The 16,394-nt window shown below is 40.0% G+C and overlaps 1 protein-coding gene across 2 annotated transcripts in view; it reads right to left on the bottom strand.

Moving 5' to 3' along the window:
* Positions 1-16,394, bottom strand: part of AMPH (amphiphysin) — a gene marked incomplete at its 3' end in the record, with an annotated part of 172,357 nt that overhangs the window by 80,310 nt on the left and 75,653 nt on the right. For both annotated transcript variants that reach the window (XM_081244093.1, XM_081244092.1), the window contains exon 2: positions 9,399-9,483. In XM_081244093.1, the coding sequence (XP_081100219.1) occupies positions 9,399-9,483 (85 nt within the window). The remainder of the gene's footprint in view (positions 1-9,398; positions 9,484-16,394) is intronic.

The following is a 16,394-nucleotide window of genomic DNA, read 5'->3' on the forward strand; positions in this document are numbered from 1 at the left end:
CGGAGCGGCTGGGCCCGTGAGCCATGGCCGCTGAGCCTGCGCATCCGGAGCCTGTGCTCCGCAACGGGAGAGGCCGCAACAGTGAGAGGCCCGCGTACCGCAAAAAAAAAAAAAAAAAAAAAAAGGATATGAGAAAAAAATCAAACTGACATGACAAATTACTGTGAGGAAACAAGAATGCATGAATACCCATGACCAACAGAGTAATCAAGCCCATTCCACAAATGAAAGCTTTTGTGACATATATTCAATTTTCTCGCATATAAAGCATAATTACAATTATGAGTTGCTATGGAAATCAAGTGAGACAATGTTCAGAACACTTTATAAATGTTAAAGCCCTACTTATGGAATGTCTTAATAATAAAAATACTTCATCAGTGCTTTTGCCTAAGCCAGTCAAGTGTGGCTTGGAAATTTGTAAATTTTTTAAGCTCCATGGAAGAGTCTTCTAATTATCCGGGTTTAGGAACACAGTCAAAAGAAGGTACAATTAAGGAATAATGTGTATTACTATTCCACATACAAGGAGATATATGTATTATCTTCACTATATCAGTGAAATCTAAGGCTTGCATCCAAGTTGTTACTACCTTATGATGGTTCTTTAGAGATACAAGTCAAACGGGTGACCCGATTCAGAAGTATGGAATGGGACCCAGGAATCAAAATTTTAAAAGGCATCCAGATGATTCTAATGGTTATTTGGGAACCCCTGCTTTAATTTCTCACTGTGTCTATCATTTAATTGACACAGTGTGTGAATGGGACACTCTCGTATGTGGCTCTAGTATGAGATAGCCAAAAAGGCCCTTAAAAATACGTCCAGTTCCAGGTTTCAGTCGGTCACCATCAGACATGCCTTCTAATGCATTTCCATCACTTAGACTATATCTTCAGTGCAAAGTTAGCAAGGGGCTTACGGGGTGACTTATGAGAGAGAATTGCAGGCAAATGCAGGGAATCAGTAACACTGATGCAAATCTGAAAATCAACTGCAGCTCATCTGTGCCAATGTTCACAACCGTTCCAGACAGCCTCCTTAGGCTCGGATGAGAGAGATGCCTAATTCTCTGCATCACAATCTCAGAACAGTACAGTCAACCTGGGGATCACTTAGGGAGAAGCATCCAAACTACATAATAAGTTGACTTCACAAGGAGAAGTAGGAGATACATGGAATTTGTCTCTAAATGAATGCTGGGAAATGAGATACTAAATCTTCTCCAATTGGCATTGTTAATTAATGTAGTAAGGTAAAATACAATTAAAATAGGTAACAGAATAAGATAGATGAAAGGAAACCTTCTGAGCGATGATATGACAAGATTCCTCTAAAAGTGATTTCTTAAGTGGGGAACAGGTTCCAGAGGAAGTGGCCCCAACAGTGATGCCTAGAACATCTGTAGTTTGACTGGATCAAATTTTAGTTAGGTTAAGCTTTTGATTTATATAGGCCATAAATGAAAAGATATTCTTGGGGTTGGAATGAAAGAAATAAGAACAAAGAGGATAAAAGATGGACAAGTTCTCCAACAAATTATTTTTTTCTTTCTCCCATCGGGCACCATGGACAGCAACACCTGAATAGTCACAAGAAGTAGGCAGACTCATTTCTCTCCTTGAAAGCCAGTGAGCAAAAGAGAGGTTTAATGGATGTGTCAGAAATGGATAAACAGAAGACTATAGAGAAATGCAAGGACATTTGAAGGGCAAGGGCCAATACATTCTTTTGACACCTGCAGGTTTCCTCTCTCTGCTTCCTTCCGCAGAAGTCAATTGTATTGGCCATCAATGGGTGATACTTAGCAGAAAAAGGACTCTTAAGTCAAGACTATATATGCAAACCACATCTTTCCACCAGAACAATGGTACAAAGAAGACTGAAAGTCTTAACTAGGGGCTTAGACCATTTTTTGTAAGAATACCAATTGGAGTGAGAGTATACTCATATGCTAACGTTAAAGGTGAAACTAGGATACCAAAATGCATTCTAATGATGGAAATATAGTAACGTTATCTCAAGATTCTGTGTCTTTTTTCTACTACTTTATTTTTTAAAAGAAAGAAGACTTTTGCACACGAGACCACAAGCTTGACAAAGACAGAAACTATTCTGTCTCAGCTATTTATCACTCTGTTTCCAATGCCTTATGCTTAGTAGACATTTAATTAGGTGTTCAGTCAGCCGAAAAATGCTTTTAATAGACACTTATTATTTGGCTTGTTATATATATTGCCCTGTTACCTTCAATGACGTGTCCAGCTCCTAGCTCAAGCCAATGTCTCCAGTACGTCTCCAGTTGTGTACCGGATCCCAACTCCTCTTTCTACTCAAGGACACAAGTCAGCTGTTCTCCCCTTTCTCTGGTGATTCATCACATTTTCCATCTGTACTAAATGAGTCCCATTAGTATACACATATTTCTGCCATCTTAGGAAAATGCTCTCTTGACTCCACTTCCTTCCCCAGCTACAGTCCTATTTATTTGCTCACCTTTGAAGCAAAACTTGAAACTTACTGTCTCCAAGCCTCCTGATATATTTTACCTCACTCTATATATTCTCTATCTATTCGGTTTTGTCCCCCATAGCTCTCATCATTTCTAGCAAACAGTATAATCTGCTTATTTTTATTAAAGTGTTTTATTTATTGTCTGTCCCCCTGTTTTGGAATGTAAGATCCACAATGGTAGTAACCTTTGTCTGCTTGTTCTCTGAAGTTTCCCAAAGACCTAGAACCATTCCTGGAACATAGAAGACACTCAATAAATATAAAGAAAATGAATATTGAAATGGTTACATACTATTGTTCAAAACATGCACCCACATGCTATCATCAATCAAATAACCATGAAACTTCCTTATAAGTTGATACCAAGAAGAAATACTTTAAATTCTGGAAAACACTGGCACACTAAGATGGTTTTCAGTATTACGGAATTCTCACAGAAACGTATAGCTAGCCAGAAACAGGAGTAAATTTTATTTCCAGAGATGCAGACATATATGAATTCTCTTGTAGTATATTGTGCAATTATTGAGTTCAAACTTTAATGGAAACCAAGTATAAATGCAAGCAACAAGACTCAACAATTCTCTCAGAAGTGGCTCAGAAGAAATTAACTGTATCAATTAAATATATTAGTGCTCTATGGTCAAAATATTATCTGATCAGAGAAGAGTAAGCTTACTCTAAAACACAATTCATGAAAAAACCCCGACAAATTGAAGAATATAACTGGGATTCAAGGACTGAAAACGATTCTTCTGCACTAATTAAAATTACTTATTACATTGTGAGTAAACGTATGTAAAGCTCTCAGAAGATGGAAAATACCGTACATGCCAGCTGATACATATGAAGTAGCATGAAACTAGGGCAGCTTCAGAACCCAGGGAGGGGACCAGAGCCTTGCTCTAGTCTCGATAACCCAGGTTAGAATCAAGTCCAGGCCATGTGAGACACTCTCCAAAGGCTATTTTGCTGCCAAAAATTAGGATGAAAAAGAGAAAGTAAATGACAATGAAGAGAAGCACTGACAATGAATGAGTGAGGAGGCATGGAAAATCCAAGACAAAGAGTGAGTACAGAGATAAGTGTGACAAGGAGGGATATATTTACTAATAAGCACCTATCAGGTGCTAGAGGGCAGAGATTTTTTTTTTTTTTTTTTTTTTTTTTTGGCTGTGCTGGGTCTTTGTTGCTGTGCATGGGCTTTCTCTAGGTGCAGCAAGTGGGGGCTACTCTTCGTTGCGGTTTGCAGGCTTCGCATAGCAGTGGCTTCTCTTGTTGTGGAGCACAGGCTCTAGGCACGCACGCTTCAGTAGTTGTGGCACATGTGCTTAGTTGCTCCATGGCATGTGGGATCTTCCCAGTCAAACCCGTGTCCCCTGCATTGGCAGGTGGATTTTTTTTAATGTCTGGGAAAGGATGCCTTCCTTTAAATATTTTATAACCTAATGAGGACATAGATGCCCATCTAAAATAACTGTCATATAAGAAAACTGGAACAAGAGCTTTTGGATGAATTACCAAAAAATGTACACTGGGGGATACAGAGAAAGAGAGAGCCTGGCTGAGGGGACTGGAAAGACATCAGGTAAGAAATATCTTGTAAGTTGACCTTAAGCAAAGGTAGGACTTCAACAGATGGAGATGGCAGGTCAGGCAAGGATAGTTCAATCATAAGGAAGCACCCACAGTGGAGAAAGTGGAAGAAGAACTTGGAAGCAAGCAGTCCAGTCCCTAAATAACACCATCAGGCATAGGGACAACCAGCCATCCCCTTTCACATCATGGTTATCTGTGTTAAAGAGAAATAGTTCTAGGATATCTGTTAGGACTATCTGCTCAAGGAAATTACAAAATTTTTCAGAATGTAAATGTGATTTGCCATAAATAAAAAGTTTATCCACACATTAACACACTGTGGGAATATATCCTGTATTTATGTTCTTTTTTCAAACTTCTATTCTGTAATTTTTAATTATTTACATACATATGTCCTAAAAAGTGTCGTGAAACTGCTTACAAAAATTCAAGCACTATTCAACACCTCTTCCATCCCAGAAATAAAAACGTGCTCTAGGAACATGCTCCAAATGATCATTTCTGCCACTAGTTCAGCTTCAAGTTTAACAAATGTTTTAAAGTTTATGTTCAAAGCACTAGATTCTGTGCAGAGAAAAAGATGAAAGCGGCCACACGGGACCCCTGCGCAGAGGAGAGATCAGTATGAAGACATGACTCCAGCTTTCAGACATTGGATTATCCTAATAATGAGAATCACTGGCTCTGGATCCTCCCCACTGGAGAGCATTTCAAGGTCCCAATATTTCTTTCCTTCTTCATCTGTGTTATACCAATTAGGCTGTTACCTGGTGGTGGGCATGGAGAGAAGCAGCAGAGCTACACTGTGTGGTATTTCAAGGGGGGACTAAAAAGCCGTGGAGATGTGAGCAGAAGTGAGGCTCCCTTCTCCTGCATATGAGAAGTTCTCAGACCACACGTCCATTAGGGCGCCCATATCTGTACTCGCTGAAATGTGATCAAAGCTGGTTATCTGAGCCCCACCAGCCCCTGGGTTATCCTGTTGTAATCTGCACACTGGCCATAAGCATGGCATCTTAGTGGGCAAGTTTATGAGCAGGAAGGAGAGAGAGAAGCCAAGGACCTTCCTTTTACTTTGGGACCTTCTCTGGGCTCATTAACAGACCCGTCAGCAAGCACCCAGGTGAACTGAAGTGGAAGCAGCCGATGTTCACACCAGTCACTTCTGCTACTTGTTAGCAGCTCTGGGAAGAGAGGAAATATAGAAAGGAAAAAAACAAACCCTCTGGGGAGGAAACGGTGAAGTCAGGTCTCATTCTGCTGGCTAGGCGTCTCCAACCCTTGCTTTCCTTACCACTTGTCACCACGGAAAACCCTGAGCTCTTGGGGGAGGGCTCACTCTATTCTCCTTTTCTGGACCCTCCTCTCTCCTTCCTCCCTGTCCTGACTGGGTGTTCATGGGCCACAAAATCCACAGAAACGGGGAGTGCAGTGGACAGTGAGGGCATATGTACAGACCCTGCATCCATGCTCTCCGGCTAACGCAAACCAAATAACTTTTAGGAAAAGGGGTCTGGGATCAAAAAGAGAATTTGGGGTTGGAACAAGATAAAAGCTAATCCTCAAGCTCAAGTTCAAACATAGACCCGTCTGCTACCTCTGTTTCCACCATGAAGAAGCAGGGAATATATCAATTACTATAAGGACTCTTCCGATTTTCTTAAAGGAAATTTAAAAACAAGATCATCAGAGCCCCAAATGCTTGAATACTTTCTAGAACATTCTAGTAGTCTACTTTTCTTAACATTCTTTTTTTTTTTTTTTCTTTGGCCGCACTGGGCAGCATGCAGGATCTTAGTTCCTTGACCAGGGATCGAAGCCATGCCCCCTGCATTGGGAGCATGGAGTCTTAACCAATGGACCGCCAGGGAAGTCCTAGTGGTCTACTTCTAGAATCTTTTGATTAAGTACTAATTTAGTATGGTCAGATGACTATAATATACTGCATAAATCCAAATAAAGTTCATTTTATACTATAAATAGTATTTTTGTTGGATTTGAAATACATATACACAGAAAAAAATATGAAATCTAGATTTCCTAGGTCAATGTCTTTAGCGTATGTCACCTTAAGAGAATGCTTTCTGCCTTTAGAGTAATGATTCACATTAATACTAAAAATAATAAGCCTTGTAGAGGTCAGCACAATCTTGGTAGAGCCTTCATCCTTGGTTAATGTTTCTACATAGCCTAAAAGCATATGCAACAGATGGGAATTGGTCACCAATACATACTGTGGGTTAAAAAGACACATTTTTCCTTCTACAGAGTATTAATAAATTCAGTCTTCAGCTATTCTTCCCAACCTTTAATATGTTTCAATAGAAGATTAGTAAACCTCTCTCCTCACCTTCCTCCCACCCCCCTCCTTTTTTCTTTCTCTCCCTTTAATGTACAGACAAGGTTAAAGTTCCCTCCCTCCTCATGGCACTAAAATGACTATAAATTTACTCTTTCTGATTGAAACAAAAAAATATCAAAATGAGCATGTGCAAATGCAAGATGATTTTCATGTGAGAACATTTTCAAAGGGAAGCAAAGAGGGTCAGGAGACTCCCTGAGAAATACTATTTCTACATTTCCGTTCTATTTGTTTTACTCTTATCAAGTAGAATTGCTTGTGCAAGTTTCCCCAAATGTTTAAGTTTTACCTGCATTATGAAACCTGCTAATGGTCTTGACAGAACTAAGGTGTTGATCTTCAAGAATGACAGTATACTATTGGCTCCATAACATTTGAAAATGTATACAGTGAAAGGAATAAGCAGCAGAGCATTTAACTGATGATGATTTAGCCAACTGCACTTTTCTCTAATACCTTAGACAAAAAACAATCCTCACCTTGTTCAGTCAACAAAGTCCAAAAAAGAACAATAAAAATTCCCCATAAGGGGCATCCCTGGTGGCGCAGTGGTTAAGGATCCGCCTGCCAATGCAGGGGACACAGTTTCGAGCCCTGATCCGGGAAGATCCCACATGCCGCAGAGCAACTAAGCCCGTGCGCCACAGCTACTGAGCCTGCGCTCTAGAGCCCACAAGCCACAACTACTGAAGGCCGGACACCACAACTAATGAAGCCCGCACACCTAGAGCCCGTGCTCCACAACAAGAGTAGCCACAGCAATGGGAAGCCCGCGCACCACAACGAAGAGTAGCCCCCGCTCGCCGCAACTAGAGAAAGCCCATGCACAGCAACCAAGACCCAACACAGCCAAAAATAAATAAATTAAATAAATAAATTTATATTTAAAAAAATTCCCCATAATTGGAAAATGCAAAGTACTACCTCATCATGAATGCATTTCTGAACTTGATGCTTCCCAAGGTTAGCCTTCTGGGTGCTAAAATATCATAATGCCATAAAAGTGATTGAGAAAAAAAATCTAACAGCAAAGAACTAATTAGCTCCACAGGGACACACCAGACAGGAAGACTCGGTTTCAAAGGATAGAGGGTAAATCCTCAAGTAGGGAAATCTGTAAACGTGGGTCACTTCTGCTATCCAAAGCCAATCCCTTCAAGCAGACACTGGGGACTGCCCTGCAAAGTAACAAGGGCACTGATTGACAAATTTCTCTGTGGGAAGTTGCTGCCATCCAAGTCAATGATCCGCACGAGTGCTATCCTAGTGTATGAGAAAGTGCAAGAGAACTCAACAAATGAGAACATCAGGAGATGTGGAGAATCTGTTCTCCTGGAGGAGACTGGGGGGCAACTTAGTCTGTGAGCCGACATCCAACATTTCTCTAGGAATTCTCTTTTCTACCATCATAAATCCAAAGCTCTCTATAATACTCAGTGATCTGGACATGATCCATTTTTCCCTCTATGACCGTTTTCTTCTCCAACTCCCCTCTCTCTTTTCTCATTTTCAGATAGAACGAGATCACTCTTATTCATAATAAATTGAGTTCCTATCTGTCCGACCCTTAGTCTTGGGATGAAATTGGAGACATTCAGGAATGTGTTTTGGTGGTGACTAGTCTACCAGGCTCTACCTGCTGGATTTTATATCCCCTGTTGGTGAGGAAAAGAAACAGCATGTTACAAAACAGCCAGAATGCTGATACACAAATGGAAAAAAGAAACCTCCAGGATCAGGATCTGCAAACAGAAGCAAAGGCAGTGACATAAAACCTATGTGGATCTTCCATTGCTGGTTGTCATCCCTGAGGCCACAATTTCTGCTGTGGACACTTGTGGCTCCAATGACAACAGGAAAATAAACCCATGTCCTTACATTTTCCCTGTGTCCAAACCCTATTTTCCAGAGTTTGCTGGCCCAGCCCACCTCTAGAATGATCTCCAGATTTGAAGCTTCTAATGTAAGAGAGCCCGGCCTTTATCTCCCCTCTCCCTGACCTTCACGCATGCTCTCTAAAGATGATATGCCAGCCATTCATCAAGCCTTAGAAATATAAACAAATAATTTTTCTTTTTTTTTTTGCGGTACAGGGGCCTTTCACTGTTGTGGCCTCTCCCGTTGCGGAGCACAGGCTCCGGACGCGCAGGCTCAGCGGCCATGGCTCACGGGCCATGTGGGATCTTCCCGGACTGGGGCACGAACCCGTGTCCCCTGCATCAGCAAGCGGACTCTCAACCACTGCGCCACCAGGGAAGCCCATAAACAAATAATTTAAACAACAGTTTGTTTCTTTATTCATATGTCTGTTAAACACATTAGCACCCTTTTAAAGGAACAAATATCACAAACTGTGTTTTTCAACCTTTTTTTTCATTATCACCTCCCCTGAGGAAACTTTTTAGACATTTTTTTCCTAATTATACCCCCATGAAATTTTAATACCACAGATATACCATGTCTACTTATGTGAAGTATTCCCGTAAAAAGAGTATGATATTTTTCATCCACCAATAACCAATTTTCTCCCTCTTTGGGAGATATACTCTCTATTGAAAATGTGTGATCTTAAAGCATGCAGCAATTGAAATAATTTTGTCAGAAGTATTTAATTACTGCTAATACTCAGTGGAAAATAAATCACCAAAAAGATCGTCTTTCCTTTAGATCCGTAATCTGTATTGAAGAGCTTCAGAGAAGCAAAGTCTTCATCTCCTGAGATTCTAAAACACAAATCTTCTTCCTGCAGTGCCTACTACCTGTTTGCCTTGCACAGAAAAAGTCTACAGAATTAACCATTGTTCCCCTCAAGTTAATGCCAAGCCCAATGAAGAAGATCTTTCTTCAACCTCAAGGTACTTTATTTACACACTAAAACGCAAAGCCAACCCATTTCCCACTCCAGAAATGAGATAAATATACTTGCCTCTTGCCGTTTGAAGTTCTGCACATATTCTTCAAATTGTTCATCTTTTGTCTCATCAGCTTTCCCAAGCTTCTGAAGGACCTAGTTTGTGAATAAAACAAAATGGTTCAATTTAATAATGTTTTCAGGGTGGGATAGGGATGGTGGGAGGGAGACATAAGAGGGAGGAGATATGGGGATATATGTATATGTACAGCTGATTCACCTTGTTATAAAGCAGAAACTAACACACCACTGTAAAGCAATTATACTCCAATAAAGATCTTAAAAAAATAATAATATTTTCAAACAATAAGCAGAGCAAGGCTGTTGTTTCGCTCTTCTGAGGAGACATCTCTCTTAGCACAGCTAGTTTTCTGTTCTGTAAGTGTCTTGGCTTAGTGGCTTTGGAGTTGAACAGACCTGGATTTTAATCACAGTCCTACCACGCGCAGGCTGCATGACCTTGAGGAAGTGTCATGCTATAGCATTCATTTATTCACATATTTTTTCTCCAGTAGGCTGTAAGACTTAAAGACAAAAGCTATGCCTTGTCCTTTTGTCCAAAGCATCTGGCACAATGCTTGATGCATAACAGTTGCTCAATTTTTTGTTAAACGGTGAATCAAAGGTATTTGAGAAAAGTACTAGCCTACTTCATAGGGATGGATTTAGAATTACTGGAGCCACAGGCACATGGTAAATTCTCCCCCACCATCTCCTGACACTCTCTTCCATTCAATAAATGTTCAAAGAGGCCCTGGGATACACAAAGCCCGTGCTAAGAACTGGTCATCCAGAAATAGATACATGAATAAAATAAGGCCCCAGGACTTAATCTTAAATTAAGCTTATGATCTAATGGAGTAGACAAGGCAAGTTCACAAATAACAAATCAAAGACAATCTGTAATAAGCAAGATGAGTGGATTGCAAGGTGTTAGAAGCAATATTCCCTTAGAGCTGAGCTCTTCAGGGAATCCTGGTGGGGATTCTTCAGAACATGCTGGAATCCAGCAATCCCACTCCTGGGCATATATTCAGAGAAAATTATAATTTGAAAGGATACATGCACCCCAATGTTCATAGCAGCACTATTTCCAATAGCCAAGACATGGAAACAACCTAAATGTCGATCAACAGATGGATGGATAAAAAGATGTGGTACAACATACCAGCAACTCACTTAACCTCTCTGAGTATATTTCTTCATCAGTAAAATGAAGATAATAGTAAAAAAGAAAAAAAAAAGATGTGGTACATACATACAGTGGAATACTACTCAGCCATAAAAAAGAATGAAATAATGCCATTTGCAGTAACATGGATGAACCTAAAGACTATCATACTAAGTGAAGTCAGTCAGACAGAGAAAGACAAACACCATATGATATCACTTATATGGGGAATCTAAAATACGACACAAGTATGAAGTTATTTACGAAACAGACTCAGACATAGAAAACAAACTTATGGTTACTAAAGGGGAAAGGGGGTGGGGGAGGGATAAATTAGGAGTTTGGAATTAGCAGATACAAACTACTATATAAAAGAGATAAATAACAAGGTCTTACTGTATAGCATGGGAACTATATTCAATACCCTGTAATAAATCACAATGGAAAAGAATATGAAAAAGAATATGTATATATATATATATATATATATACACACACACACACACACACACATATATACACATACACATATATAACTGAATCACTTTCCTGTATACCAGAAACTAACAAAATGTTGTAAATCAACTAAACTTCAAATTTAAAACTATGCTGGCAATACCTGCAGACAGGAACGTGGCAGAGTACATTCCAGTCAAGGAAGCAGCCTAAGCAAAGACCACTGGAAGAATCATGATGGACTGTGAACTGGACATAAGTGGTTCTGTTTTCCTAGAGCACAGGACTGGGTATCAGAAGAAGTAGTTCTTAGCGATACAGCAGAAAGTTACTTGGGACAGAGCAGAAGGGCCCTGAGAGTCATGATCGGGTACACTATTCGAGATTCCCATGCCTAGTATCTAAAACACCAACTTATTTAAGAATTTATAAAAACTCCATAAATGCTGCCTTCTCAGAATACGTACACCCTATGGCATTACCAAATATGTTTTTCCAAAACATAACCATTTGGGCATTAAAACATACACTCATACAAAGTACTTCCTATGGCTACGTTTTACATCAGCTTATGCTAATTTGTTTCCTTAAAGATATAATCTTGTACAAATTGATACTTCCTTAGACTCAGTTTAGAATGTTTTAACTAAACCCAAGTATCAAAGTATTTAGCCAACAAGTCAGAGTCCATGCAGATTCCTTCAAGAAATAAATTTGCTCTGGAGGTAAATAGTAATTATTCTAAGTATATAAGTAAAAAATGATTATTTTATTCTATTCTAAAACTAATTGTTTATAATATATGCTAGTATTCCTTCCTTTGGCATTACTAAACAAAGATTTTTTTTTTTTTTTTCCGGTATGCGGGCCTCCTCACTGTTGTGGCCTCTCCCGTTGCGGAGCATAGGCTCCGGATGCGCAGGCTCAGCGGCCATGGCTCACGGGCCCAGCCGCTCCGCGGCATATGGGATCCTCCCGGACCGGGGCACGAACCCGTATCCCCTGCATCGGCAGGCGGACTCTCAACCACTGCGCCACCAGGGAGGCCCCCAAAGATTTTTAAAAACACTAAAACTGTATACAGATTCACATATATTACCAATTACTCAACTTCACTCAATTTCCCAAACCAACATCATATATGAATAATATGAAAGATATATTATTCCTCATTGCAAATTTATTATTTAGACAAAGCTGGATGTATCCAGTAACATAACGATTAAAAGGACAAATAATCACTCTATTAACTAATAACCTTTTCTCACTTAAGAGTCTGTGAAAGACAGAAAACACTAATTTTTGAAAGAACTGGGCATTATAACTAGGGAATAAGTTGATAAGTGTAAGAAACATGATCAAATATATAGATGAACTATTTTAAAGTTAACAGTGGTTATTCCTGGATGGTAAGATTCAGAGTGATTTTTTTTTTCTTTATAATTTGCTACATTTTCCATAATTTCCTCTATGGTTATATGTTACTAAAGTAATCAGGAAAAATCATAAAGATACGGATCAGGAGTTTATCATACTGATATCTGGTATATAAGAGATTTATGTATTAGATTCTAGTACAAGCAAGTAGATTGTTAGTAACTAGTTGAAAGACTCTCCTCAAAAGATACAGATGAGTGAATTAATATCAACTGGAAGAAAGGTTTCCAGAGGCAGCCCTTGGGGACCTATACCTGATTCAGTGATTCATGTGTAAGGAGAGGGTATCAATGGTACTTACTTCACAGTACTGTGTGGAACTACCAAGGATACACATGGAAAGGCTGAGCTTTGATGCCTAGCATATAATTACTGTTCAATAAATATCTACTATTATTATAGATATTATTATCTAACACTATCGAATAATTTATCAATGGCCTAAACTTATACTGGCAAAAAGTTGGGGAGGATATTGGATATGTTATATGATGAGAATCAGGATTCACAAAAGAAAGCTTCCCTAACAATTTGAAATTCAACAGGGATAAAATGTAGGTCAAAATATAATTGTCCAAGTGCCAGATTTATGTATTCAACTTTCAACTACAATGAGACAGGATGCATGTTAAAATACATGGTTCCTGCCCTTAAGCAGAAATAAGGAACCATTTTCGCCGACAGTCAGTATGAGCTGACAAAGTGATATTGCTGCCAAAGCATCTAATGTAATCTCAGGCTACACGAATAAGCATGAGAGGTACCCAGGGAGCAGTCCTGAATGATTCTATGTGGTGAACAAGTTGATAAACACATAGATACGTAGACAACCTGGAGCCAGCTGAAGGGGCCCCCAGAAAGGCAGAGAGTTGATACCATGAGGTAAGAGGCATAAATGATGTAATTGGTGTAGTAACAGGGAGAAAAGGAGACCAAAGGGAAAAGAGTACAGCTGTCTTCAAATACCTGAAGGACCAACATCAGGAAGAAGGTTTGGACTTTTCCCATCAGAAACCAAGATCAAGAACCAGCATGGGCAGGTAAAAGCTATATCAAGAAAATCTTTGTGCCAGAAATTTCTATCATGGTTTTCTGGAAATTAAATAGTTTGTCGGTAGAGGTAATGAGCTCACTGTCCTAGGAGTTATTTAAGTTTAACCCAAAGTTAGAGGTGCTAGAGAAGAGATTTATTCATCAAACTGGTGAATGGAATGAGTCGTATTTCAAATATCTTCTCATTCTTGAATCCATAATCAATGTATCATGTTAGACATTTTCCCTAAAGAGTGCAAATCTCAATGAATAGAAGGCAGAGAAGAACGTCCGTTCGTTTCTATCTCCAACTGATATTGACTTGCTGAAGGCTGCTTGCCAAACCCTGTGCTAGGGGCTGCAGAAGAGCAAGCTGCGTTCCAGGGACTGTGGTCACGTGACAGGTCTGAGCAAGGGTGCAAGATGTGGAACTAGGGTAGATGTGGCTCGCATGCTAGGCAGAGGGCAGATTACGGAAAGGCTTCGTCTGCAAGACTAAAGACGTCCATCTGCTTGTAGAGACCATGGGACGGTAATGAAGAGTTTTTTCCCTTCCCTGGAGACAGCCACATGATTAAATCTGTGCTGCCTGGTGACAGTGTGAAGGACAGGTTAGAAGAGAGAATGAGTGGAAAAGGGAGACCAGTTAAGAGATTATTTAAATAGTCCAGGCAATAAATGACAGCCGGAGCTAAGGAACAGATAAAACCAACCCTCAAGAAGTAAACATACAGAACTTCCCAGCTTATGAGACGAAAAGGGTGAGAACCGAATGAGTCAAGGGTGACTTCATTTCTTCTGTGGTGGCTGAATGGGTCGTCTGGTGACAATCAGGGTGCTGAGTTGTTGCAAAGTCTCCAGGGAGATGGGAATGGTTTAGATGTGGAATTGGAAAAGGTAAGAACCAGAAACACAAAGCAGGAATCGTGGGTGGAACCAAAGGCCCAGCTGAGGCAGAAACCACCAATGTGCAGGTGCCCACATTTAAGCAGTTTTGTGATTTTTCTCCGGCAGCCCTGATACAGGTGATGAGATTCATCTGCTACATAAAAAGGCCGTATCATAAGGCATCAAGCACACTGAAACCTAGAATTGAGATGACAAAAAAATGTACCTTTTACCTTGTTCTAATATTACAATATTTAACAGTGAGTTTATAATTTAGGTGGCCTCTCTCGTTCACCTCTCTACTGGCTATGCTGACAATACCAATTAAGCCTGAACAGCTTGGCACCACTGATATTACAGGAGGATTACTATATATTCATGCATCTGATACTCAGATTTTGACAACATGACACATCTTCCTCCTCCACAGGCAAAAGGAAGAAAATTCTGCGCCTGGTGCATCTTGGCTTAGGATTTAGGTCTTTTACTTCAAAGCTAATTTCGTGTACATTGACACTTTGCTGTTTTGACACAAGAAGATTTCTGTTGTTACTTTTGTTGCTGTCAGTTTTCAAATGCAAAATAATATTCTCAACTGAAGAAACTTTCTCAAACTGCCTTTCCTTTCAGTGAGATTCTGAAATATTCCTCTAGGGCTGGCTGGGTGTTCATCTTCTCACTCTCAGCCCTGAGTTCAGAACTTCTGATCTGATCCTAAAGGACATCATGACATAGGCAAAAAATAAAAAAAATTTAAAGCAGGAATATGGTAACTTGGAATATTTAAGCTAATAAATCTTTTTTCAGTGTCTCCTAAAGCAGTTCGTTTCTCAGCTTGGTTTACAAAGGCTGCTCCAATGATGTGACTCTCACATACTTTTCTAGAGCAATTGTTCATGTACAAAGTGTCCAAGTCAAGTCCCTAAAAATTTAGAACTCGTTTTAATTTGGGCAGTTTCCCCACACTGTAAAGCCAAAATTCGGATCCAATTTCAAATCCTCAGAGTCCAGTGCAAATTAAATGCTGACTATTGTAGCAGTGAGAGAATAATTGCCTTCTCTCCATATGTTAAAATTAGGAATGGAACACTGTGTTTCACAGCTCTCAAAAAGAGTAGTTGGCATTTGAAATCAAAGAAAAAAATTCACAATCTTCCATTCCACGTGGAAAGGACTTCTGTTAATCAGGGGAAAGATCAAAGCAAGGTCAAGAAATAGTGAGGTATGACCCCAAGCAAGAAAAAAAGTCCTATGATCCGAAGTGGGAAACTGATGAGAGGAGGGGAGGCAGACAACAAGGTAATTCAAGATGAAGGCCATTGGGGGTGTCCGAGACACGTTTTTATATACCCCTTGACACTGGGACAAGGGTGATGGTTAAAAGAATTCTGCAGGATTGCCCACTGGGATGCCCTAGAGAGATTCACACATTAGATGAGGGCTCAGACTAGACAAAGTTCCAACTCTGGGTGATTCATGCTTCCTTAAGCCAGACTCTAAAAGTCAAGGAAAGAATCCTACAATCTAATTAGTTTTCTCTAAACAAGGAGGTGCCCCTCTCTTCACACTTTCTGTCTTTATAAAGCAAGAAGAGCACATCAAATTAGGTAAACATGATTCACGGAATCCAGGAATCAAGTACATGGGAGGACCATGGCCTTTTCTGGACAGGATGCAGACAGATGGTCTTCTATCACTGCCCACACCCAAATGATTCGTTCATTTATCTGTCTGTACACCCACCTATCCATTTATCAAGCGCTCACTCTGATGCTGTGCAAAGATCCAAAACCTCGGACTGGAGGGAGACCACTAGGTGCCCGCAAGTGCAGGTCGCTGCTTTTCTGAAGTGTCCTATGGGTACACACCGCACTGTTTCCCCAACTTCAGGGTACTAGTCCCTTTACCTCTTTCTGGATATGTTTCAAGACTTAAAGAAGTGGCTTTAATGTGGCCTGATTTGAGAACAATAAGATGAGTCATCCTTTGGTGTGGTTCAGGTGCCCATCAAGGTCCTGCACTT

Source organism: Mesoplodon bidens (assembly GCF_964165515.1).
Source record: "Mesoplodon bidens genome assembly, chromosome: 9".
Lineage (NCBI taxonomy): Eukaryota > Metazoa > Chordata > Mammalia > Artiodactyla > Ziphiidae > Mesoplodon > Mesoplodon bidens.